Genomic DNA, 11,596 nt, shown 5'->3' with positions numbered 1-11,596 from the left:
AAAGTAAATATTAAAACATTGATATTTGTGTGTCATGTGGTACGTTGAATGAAGCACTGGTTCAAATTAGATGTTTGTGAAGTCAAAATACTAAGTCTATAGTTTCGAACGAATTAGGAACTAAAATTACCGATACTGACAACCTTAGAATATCTGGCCGGGTACCCTTGCATCTCTAGTATATACATATATAATGTATAATAATTGAAATGTGACTGTATTTTAATTGTCTTGGCTGTGTTTTAGTAGACTAGTATTTTGGTCCTTTGTAAAGACTAAAGGTCAGTTATATATCATTGGATACGGTAACATGAGTGCACGTGCTCCTTGTCATTGTAGCTTCTGTACTGTTAGCCAGGCATGGCTGAAAGTTCAATATAATAAATATATATATAAATGTATAATGTTATGAGATTTAAGCTATTTAGTCTAACCATTTATGTTTTCGTTATAATTTGTAGTCATTCTAGAACGAAAAAGGCATAATTTATATTTATTTCGTAACTTTTTTAACGTGGTTACGAGATCAGTCAAATCGACCAAACCCATACAGAGATTCATTACTGAAAATAACATAAAAATATAAAGTTGTTCTTAAGAAACATTTAATAACTATCTGGACATTATACAGATTTCGCATGTGAAATTTGAAAATTTTCTGATACACACAAGTATTTTTAATCTTAAAATTACTTTGCATGTTGGATAGGCAAAAAAAAAAGGCATGAGAAAAATTATGCTTTAAAAACCTTAAGACTTAATAATAAAATTTGATATTTTGCGCATGAAAGCATTGTAATATTTACTGATAATCTGCCAAACTTCATTAACATATGCTTACTAACTTAAAAGTTATAGCATGAAAAGTATAACAAGCACAAAATGGTTTTGAAGTCAGTCCCAGGGACAGATCCTGTGCTGAAAAAGTTAACTAATTATCAAACTTTTTTTTTTGTTCATCAACTTGGTTAGTCTTCCACTTAAACTTTTTAAACCATTATTGAGAAACAACCACCTAACATTGAATACACTTTTTGTCCTGTGATTATGCGATTATTGTAAATTTAGTTAATAAATTATAAACTTTCAGAGTGGCTATTTCAGACTGATAAATGTTGGCTTAATCTAAAATTATATGCAAACTTATTAAGTTCTATTTTCTTTTCTTTTTCAAATTCAAGAACTTCACAAACTATTCTACCACATTTTTTTCAGCTTCATAAGTTTCACACACCATCTCACTTCCTCTGTCCCCCCCCCCCACTTCAAGCACTGGTTATGTGTACTTAATAGTCCAAAAAACATTTCTTACTAAAATGCAGAAATATCAAAAAAGGAAATTCAGATGGTTCCCATTTTATACAATTTCAATCTCTTCACATTCAATTTTTAGGCTCAACTGTAATAACTGTAGTACCAAAATAGCACAAAATTTTATTAGATCATATTACTTGCTGCTAGTAACAAACACAACTAATCTTCAGATCATTTGCTATGATATTTTCATGCACAAAATGTAAAGCAAATACACATGCTTCAGAAAATGATAAATTAAAACCACACAGCTTTCTCAGTCCTATGTAATGGTTCAAATTTAGTGATGTACTTTCATCCTATAAAAAAACTAGAAAAAACATTGATGTAGTAATTAGCATACAATAAGTTTAAGCCAAAGATTCAGTAGAATCAGAAAAAGCAACTGTGCAACAATAAGTCTGTAGGAGTCAATAGGTTTGTCCTTAAAAACTGCATCTTAAAAACTCTCCTAAATTGTTAGAACATGTATTTTAACCTTTTCTTCAACCTTGTATTTAGTAATATTGTGCATCTGAAAAAAAAAAGATGCACAGCCCAGGTATGGTTAAGCTCATTGTTATCACTATCTAATCCAAGTATGAGTATCTAGTGGAAAAAAAATCAAGCTTTTCATTACATGAGCAACAAAGTTGCATTTACACAGATACTATCAATACTTGCACAAAACTAATGGTCATTTAAATTACTGCTTATGTTTCTATGATGACAAACTGCAAAATAATTTATTTTATACAAACAATATTTAATGACCAAAGGTTATTAAGATATTTAGTTTAAATACTTCAAAAAAGCATAGAATAATTTATATGGTTCACAGTGTACCCTCTAATTTCTTCCAGCCATCACCCCAACCTCTCTTTTCTTCAGCCAAAATAACTGGTTCTTCAAGAGCAAATTTGTCTGATGATTCCGTTTCAGTTTCACAGTTTGAGCTATCATCTTGTTGCTGCTGCTGTTGATTTTGCTGACGCCTTCCCCTTTCTTCACGCTCACGTTTCCAACTCTTTCCCCTTACTTCAGGTTTTTTCTCTATATCTCCACCCTATTAGGAAGGTGATTCACATATACAATAAAGAGGTTATTAATAGTACACTAAACACTAACTAGACATATTTTGATGCAAAATGCAACTGTTTTCATGCTAGCTTTAAAACTTGCCATGTTAAAATATCCTAATCTTTACATACCTTAGTAACCAGTAAAAATAGGTGTTCAAAGACTAAAAGAACTTAAAAACTTTAATCGTAACAACAGCACCTTTTAAATTTTTAGTGTTAGTTAAAGCTGACAAATAGGCATTAATGTCCATACTAATATTATGATGTTTTTCAGTTTTTAAAGCTAAAATTAGTTTATTGTAGGCACAAGAGCTTACTGTTCATTTACATAAACAACGCATATGGAAAAAAATTCTTTAAACTTTAACAAAACTATACCAGAGTATCAAAACCAGTTTTTCACTCAATAAGATTAAAATTTTTATAATCAAATTATTATTACTAATTCTGATAGTCCAGATACAAGACCTTTTAGACCCAGCAAGCACTTTTCAGGTGTTGAGTACACACCTGCATGTCATATGTCCATATTTATTAGAAAATAATAATAGTGATCTAAATTAAAATAATTTTATTCAAAAATATTTAAAACTGATACTTTGCCATTTTGTAAACTTTAATTATTGTAATTCATAAAAGAAATTGAAAAACATTTCCAAACTTAAATTTCTTCACACCTCAGAGGTACCTTGCTTGTAAACAACATAGTTATTGATGTTTTTCAAATTTTTCTGCCCATCCTAAAGCAAAGATTTATATTCTCTAACAAACAATAATCCATTGAGAATTATATTCTCATAATTTTCTTTTTCTTTCTCTGATTTTTTTAGTAATGTTTTTCAAAAGTGTTTTACAACATTATGAATGATGTAAAAGAGTAAATCAAATTATATTAATTTTTTTAAGCCAAAACTAGTTACTGTATAGTAAGTTTATTCTAAGTATCATGCAAATTAATTCAGTATTTTTACTGTGAAGAATTAAAAAAATCAAGGGATATCTATATCCCCTCCGGTAGAGAAAGAGTTAAGCTAATACCCCATTAACTTGTAATATGTTATTTACCTACATAAATGCCTGAAACACACTGCTCCAGGATTTACACAACTGCAACTCTGCCAGAAGGTAAATAAAAAATTAAAGGATAATCACAAGTGAAATTTGGCTTATATATGCTCCAACATCAACATGCTTTTATAACTGAAAATACATATAAAACAACTTCAAAATTGCTTCTTATGTTGAGCACATAATCCTCACACTATCCTAGTCACCAAACTAATATGTAGCCATACAAAAATCTAAACTTTTAAATAATCTGAAATTGAAGGTAAATATGACTATATAGTTTACAATATGGCTGTTCCCACGAGATTTTCTTCCAAATTTATTACTCTGTAAAAGTTTTCATAATTTATTTCTTGATCCTTACATTATGTAGAATCTTACCTTTGATTCACAAGTCACGTTGTTGAATACTTCTTGGTCATCCATTTCTTCTCACATCTGTGAAAAAAAAAAGAGAGATCAAAACAAAGAAATATAAATATCAGATGAAAACTAAGAAAATACATACCTGCCCATAGCAGTAAGTTAAAAGGCTACTTCAGAAATAAATGCAAGTTTCACAGATCTAGATGTGACTACTGAAAAAAACATGATGTCTGCAGCTAAATATTCAGTTGTAGTAAAACAAACAAGTAAACCCCTCGAGGAGCTATTTATGGAAATTTTCCAAAGAAAATGAAGTTAACATTTTCCTTAGCTGAAAATGTATTTCAGACAGATACCTCTCTGTACAATAAATAGCTATTATCTCGTACACTGCAATGAAGATTTTTGTGCATGCCGCAAGCCTTGAATGAAGCTCCCACCTGTACATGTTTTAATGCATATTGCACCAGTCTATGACATAATCCTCATTAGACTACAGCTCTCCACCAATAGAAGGGTGACACATCCTCCATGCACAATAATCCCCATGTGCACTCACATTTGAACAAAGGCTCATTTTTGACAAGGTAAAAAAGATGCATTGGAAGTGGGAAGGACGGACAGTTGTACAAAGAGGTTAGTATCTATCTGAAATACACTTTCAAATAAGGAAAATGTTAACTTAAAAAATGCTACACCTCTCTGCACAATATATAGCTAGAATTCCACACTGAAGAAGGTGGAGGGGGCTGGTGCTAATACAGATATTACAAAGATGAGCTTCTTCCTGAAAATAAAAGCATCAGAAAGGTGAAAAATTATAGAATGTCTACCACTAAGGTAGGGTAGCCTAGTGGAGCATCACTCAGTGGGAGACAGCATCAATCTCAAGTAATGAATATTTGTCACCTAAAAGAGGTAGCAGAGCAAAAGATTGGTGTCCAAAAAATCTTTTATGAGGGACTAAAGTGTCACAAAAGTGGGCAGAATGGAAAATTACTCAACAGGCCATAATCTCACAAGTGTGTAGTGGAGTAATAATTAAGTGAGATACTTACCTGAAAAATCAGGTGCAGGAAGGAAAATATCCTGACCTGCAATCCAAGAAGAACACAAGACTCACTAGACTAATCACCAGGAATGACTTAGTTCATTACATAGTGGGATGGTTTGTACTACAGTTCCAGATAACACCCCAGCCCTACTTCCTATTAAGTGGTGTTTCCACTTAGTTTCATACTGATGGGATTACACCACTTCAATGGGGAATTCTCCAAACCAACAATTCCAGGAGCTTGGGCCTAGGAAAGCAAAGATTTTCTTTCATTCCACCAGAAGAAAACATGAGGGAGGAAATCACATGGGGAAGAATACCAGATAGGTGCCTAGACAATACAGGAAATACCACATCTGCATAAACTTCCACACTGAGAGACTGTGTAATGCATTACCAACACAAAAAACAGTTGCCAGGTGTGAGAGAAGACACACGCTTCCTTTGTTTGTGTTTTCTGTTGCTTTTATTTTCAAGTACAGAATTGCCTGGAAGAGAAAATGCTTTGAAGCAACATAAAAAGAAGGACGAGGAACCTGAAACTGAGATAATCAAGGAAGAATAAAACCAACTACCTGGTGTGCAATTATGGCAACATCACTGACCATCAGAGTGCCTCCAGTCACCAGTGAAACTGCAGAATGTAGATTCTTGAATTAGTCTGCACCTTGGGAGGTATCACAATCTACATTTTTGTTGTTGTTGTTGTTTGTGGTATAAAGCATAGTAAGAATTCAAGTTGAAAGTAAAATTACTCTAAAACAAACAGGAAGAGAATTCGATGATGAGGAACCCACTTTGAGACTAATAATTGCTGGAGACGGCTTGAATGGGTAATGAAGAAAAACTTTAATATAAATTTAACATAACACCAAATGTACAACGTTTCGACAAGGTTTTGTCATCATTAGGTAACCTTGTCGAAACGTCATACATTTGCTGTTATGTTAAACTTAAGTTTTTCTTCATTACCCATTCAAGCCGTCTCCAGCCATTATTAAACAGGAAGAGAGATACTATAAAGTTGAACTGAAAGTTAAAAGATCAAAAGTAATGATAAAATCCTGCAAATTAGAAAAATGAAAGCATTAAGCACAGCTGAAGAAGAGCATTGCCAACAAAACAATGAGCCTTTGTTGAAATGCTAGTGCTCATGGTAATTACTAAACATGGAGAATGTGTCACCATTCTACTGGTGGAGAGCTATAGTCAAATGATGATTACATCACAAGATGGTGCAACATATGTTAACACACATAGGGGTGGGAGCTTCATTTATCCTTTAACCCTTCCATTATGGACTGGTTGGATTCCACCCAGCTCGCAACCAGGAAAGTATCTATGAGAGTAATTGTACCATAATTTTCGAAAATGTATGCAAGTCTTTACAAAATTTTGCAGATTATTAGTAAACATTACAAGGATTTCAATTTGAATACCTCTTGACAAGAATATTTATATTATTACATGTATATGGACTACTCGTATAAGAAAAATTTCCGGCTTTCAAGATGTGATAGTATACGTTTCCTATATATATATGTTATTGTTTTTTTGGGGGGTAGAAGTAACTCAAGAATCATGATCTTTACTTCAAAAATCACATTCAGATTCTCTTTTACATTGGGCATATTTAAATGAACTATGATTTTTTTTAACTCATTAGATGCTAACTTTACTGTATCACAAAATGTTTGCTTGTTGTTGTTTTTTTTGTCCTACCGAAAGCCTCAACTACATATTTCATTAAAATGCATCATAGCTATGTTTAAAATGCTTATTTTCTTGCAGAAGATGATGATATAATTTTGATATAATTACGTAAAGAGGTGTTTACTAATTTTCATAAACTGCAGAAAATGTACTTTTTGATCATTTATACAAGTCAGTACTAATATTGTACTTTGCACATTATCATATCTTATTATCTTGTAGTTTTCCATTTTGTTGTGCTTCATTTTGAGTACTGTGTAAAGTTATGGTCCTCTTTTCTTTGGAAAGACAGTCAATTGTTGGAGAGGATTCATAGGATAGCTACTAAAAATTACCCCAAGGATGGAGGAGTTGTCATATGAAGATAGTATGAGATTTCTGAACTAATTCTCTCTTGAAAAAAAAGAAGAGAGAGAGAGAGACAGGGAGTCAATTGCAATCAAAATGAAATTATTCAAGATTATTAACCCTATTTCAAGGGGTCACGTGTCAAAGGCCATGTCATCGCATCTGTTGACTTGCATTAAAACTTTTATTGAACCGCTATTTTAGGAATCTATGTTAATAAGTTTGGTATCAAATTGTAGATTATAATTAAAATTTTAGTATTATACATTAGTTAATTTCTTAATTTAAAAGTAAGTATTAAAAAAACACAGCTAAACATCAATTTTTGTGTGTCATGTGGTATGTTGAATGCAGCACTGGTTCGAATTAGATATTTGTGATATCAAAATACAAAACATACAATTTTGTACTAATTAGGAACTCAAACTACTGATATTGACAAGCTAGAATATAAAATAAGAACATCTTATCTTTTCTATTTCCTAAGATATCGCTCCTATACTGAATCAAACACATTGGCCCCTCAACCCACATCTTTCCATTTTTGGAAATGGTCCCTTATATACACTTACTTCTAAATTTAACATGAATAACCAATCAAAAGCTCAGAATATCCCCCTAATGGTTTTCTCAGCCATTTTGATCCATTATTGTGCTAATTTCATTCTTTTTACACAAGATTTCAAACGATGAGGTAAGTCTTTAGTGAGCTTGAAATTTCATATTTTTTTTAGAACCCAATACAGCTTTGTTACTGTGCTTGATAAATTATTGTGGAATTCTGTGTTATCGATATAGTAATTTATTATTTTTTTGGTTAATTAAGGTGTATATATAAAAAAACCTAAAAAAAATTTCTTTTTAAATTCTCAACGTGTGAAATTTCATAAGGCTTAGCAACCTACGACAAGTGAAAAACGAGTACAAAGGTCATAACTAGAAAAGATAATTGTTTGCTTTACTTTATTTACTGTTCTATGTTTTAATAAAAATAAGTTTAAGAGCTTATTTGTAAATAGAAATATTGTATATACATATATAATTTATAATAGTTGAAATGCGATTGTATTTTACAAAATATTAGGTAAAGACTAAAGGTCAGTTATATATTATTGGATACGGTAACACAAGTGCACTTGTGCCGCATCATTGCAACTTCTGTATTGTTAACCAAGCATAGTTGGAAGGTCAATATAATAAAAATATATATATATATATATATATATATATATATAACTGTATGACATTATGAGATTTAAGCTAGTTAAGACTAAAAATTTGTTTTTTTGTGTTATAAATTTGTAGTCGTTCTAGAACGAAAAAAGCATAATTTATATATTTTCCTAATTTGTTATTGAGGTTATGAAATTGGTCATATAAAACCAACCCATACAGAAATACACTAGTGAAAATAACAAAATAGTTTTTTAAACAAAAAATTTTATAATTATCTGGAGATTATATAGATTTTGCATGTGAAATTTGAAAATGTTCTAATGCATCAAAGTATTTTTAACCTTAAAAGCAAAATTGCTTTGCATGTTGGATAGTCAACATTCTGAAAAAAAAGGTTTACGAGAAAATCTTTTATTAAAAAATCTTAATACGTAATTTAAAAACCTGATATTTTGTGTTTGAAAACCTTGTAATGTTTACCAATAACCTGCAAAATTTTGTAACGATGTGCTGACATTATGAAATATCATAATATAATTACTCTCATGGATACTTTTGTGGTTAAAGAAACTGATGCATCAGATTTTTGTGTGTGTTGGATTCTGAGGACAGTAAGATCAAATCATAAATATAAGAACTGGAAAAATCAGACATCTCCAGTTGAGACAGTTTTTATTTCTTCAAAATGTTGAATCTATGGAACAGTTTTCAATCTAGAGTTTACAGTCTGCTACTTAAAAAAAAAAAAAAAGAGTTCAGACAAAAGGCTGATAAGTATTTGAAAGATCAGGGTAGGATTTAGTTTTCTGTTTGGTTAAGAAGTTTAGAAATCAGGACATTCTTGAATCCTTGATGGGTCAAAAGGTTCCTGAAAGTTTTTCAGTGTACGACATTTGATATCACTACTGACAACTTGAAAGTGTCCACGTGCACCCAAAATGATAATAGAGTATATCAAGGTCAATACAACATTAATAATTAATTACTGAACTTACAAGTAAACAAATACTACAACATCCGTAAATCACAAAAAAATAAACCCAGCTGTCACATAACTTTTTGTTTAACATGATTTACCCAACTTGTTGATCTTTGGTGTTTTTTCCTATCATGAATACTAGAATATTAATAATAGTCTATTATACTGAGACAGGTTTCACCAATTTGTGACAAAACCATCAAGATATTTTAGCAAAAAGCCAGCAACATGAGAGAGTATTAGCTTTATAACAATATTTCACATATGTTTTTCTGAAATTGTAGCAGACCAAAGATAAATAATTATATTGTAGTCCTATTAAGTACCATCAGGAATTGTCAATCAATAAAAAAGTGAATAGCCCATAGTTCCACCAGCCTTTATCTTTATTATTATTATTATATAAAAACTACTTCATATGCTGCCCTAATGCTCCCATAGCCTGTAAATCTTGCCAAAATTAGGACGGCCATGAATTTGAAGCTAATACATAAAGGCAATGTAACATAAGTAAGTGAAAAAAACATTGGTTTAAGAAGGCTATTTTGAACAGTCAGTAAATTAATAAAACTTTGATAATTATACTCAATTCTCATCTATATAGTATAACATAAGTAAATGCAGTATTTCCCTTGATCAATATGGTAAATCTCTTGTGCTTTCTGCAACAGTTTTCATATCTCTAAATACATCAAATATTTTTGTTTTTCAGTAGATAAAACTGTTTCAAAGCTACTACTCTCTTGTGTCTCTAACCTTACATATACTATAGTAAAATAGTTGCTTTAAATTTAAACATGATGTTTCTTGTTGCTAACTGGTGAGACCACACTATGATTAGATTATGTATTATAAATTATAATCTAACATTACATACTAATAAAACAAGTAAAAGCATAGCAAAATTATCGTAATAACATTATTCATTAACAACATTAACGGTAAAGTTGATAATGTTCTAAGTCTTTAAGATGTTAAACTTAGTCTTGAACTTGAACTTCAAGTTGAAGTTACCAAACACACACTGACACAGTCAATACAATACTTTAGTAAAAACTCTCAAGTCTATGTTTTCTTTGCTAATATGAATATTATACAGCAATTTTAATTTAGTTTTTAATCTTTCATTCCTAGGAAATGAAATACGAGTTAAGTTATTTCATAACTTACACGATTTTGCAAACACCCAAGTTTCATGAGTGACGATTGTTCTCAAATTTCTCGTTCATTAATTAGGCTTAACTACAGTCGTCACAGCTAGGCCTACACCACTTATTCCAAATCCTAATGTTGCGAGATGAAATAAATTTAGTTAGTACTGTATAAATATTAATAGTGCTGACACGAAAAACTCATCCAGCTTTTATATACATTTTATAAAAACTTTGGAACCAATTTAGGTCTTGTAACGTTATATCAAACTCCAGTCATAGTAAATAATGAAACAAAACTGAAATCACATAATCATACTATCACGTCAAACAATAACTTGCACGAATACTGTACCAGTTCAAACATTTGCTTAGAAGTTACGCACATTATGCCATCACTCGCATTGCTAAAAACAGAGTTAAAATAGTGCTGCTTATGAAATTAGCAAGCACATTCTTAAGGATAATTTACTATCATAGTCTCACAGGAGAAATTATTAAACTAATATTAGTCACGATCTCATCTGTAAAATTTTTCTCTGACAACAACTTTATGACGACAAACATATGTTTATTGGCTTATACAGTTTGAAATTATACGTTACCAAAATATATCGTATATTTCACAATACATTACAATGTATCATGATATAAGATTGTTTGGTTTAAATATTAGTGATTAATATATATTTGTGAGTGAATATTTTATTATTTCTTAGTTTTGTTATAATAATAGTTAAAAGCACACGATTGTAGAAGGTTTTGGTAATAACTAATTGGCGTAAAGAATATAGAAAGTAGCCAGACGACTATGTAATAAAGATATAAATAGCGTGAGACGAGCGGGAAGCAGCAGGCAGACAGACAAAAGCAAAGAGAATATAGCTGGTGTGAAGTTAAATCATGTAAAAGTGATAGGCCTAACGACTGACATAGGCCTAAAGTTTAATATATATATATATATTAGAGTGAAACTAACGGTGGAAAAGGAAATAAGAAAAAATAAGTTTATTCCGTCAAAACGAAATTCTAAAGTAACTGAATCAGCCTAAGTGCACTTTGACAAAAGGAACATAGGATCTTCCAAAGACAGAAGACCACAATAGTATATGAATCACTTAATATTGCGATAGTATTCGAGAAAATAGTTCGGCTTGCCAATTGAGATTCTAAAGTAATTAAACAGGCCTAAGTGGACTTTTGACAAGAACTCGAAGAATAGGCCAACTATGCATATACTGATATAATGTTTACGATGTGCTTATATTCTCTATAGTGTGAATACTGTTACGTCTCCGTTTGTTAATTCATTTTCCGTAACTTCGTTCCGACGAAACTTTAGCGATACAAGTCCTTACTTAATAAA

General features: G+C 30.9%; 1 protein-coding gene across 1 annotated transcript in view; it reads right to left on the bottom strand.

Annotated features, from left to right (window-relative positions):
* Positions 1-10,780, bottom strand: part of LOC106462664 (regulator of nonsense transcripts 2-like) — a 126,482-nt gene extending 115,702 nt beyond the window's left edge. The window contains exons 1-3 of the mRNA XM_013922608.2: positions 10,250-10,780; positions 3,825-3,881; positions 2,140-2,359 (exon numbers count right to left, since the gene is read on the bottom strand). Coding sequence (XP_013778062.1) covers positions 2,140-2,359; positions 3,825-3,869 — 265 coding nt within the window. The 5' untranslated portion in view covers positions 3,870-3,881; positions 10,250-10,780. The remainder of the gene's footprint in view (positions 1-2,139; positions 2,360-3,824; positions 3,882-10,249) is intronic.
* Positions 10,781-11,596: the final 816 nt, after the last annotated feature.

Source organism: Limulus polyphemus, unplaced genomic scaffold (genome assembly GCF_000517525.1).
Source record: "Limulus polyphemus unplaced genomic scaffold, Limulus_polyphemus-2.1.2 Scaffold1219, whole genome shotgun sequence".
Classification (NCBI taxonomy): domain Eukaryota; kingdom Metazoa; phylum Arthropoda; class Merostomata; order Xiphosura; family Limulidae; genus Limulus; species Limulus polyphemus.
Note: the sequence above shows the minus strand (reverse complement) of the source record. Positions and strands in the feature narration are given on the sequence as shown.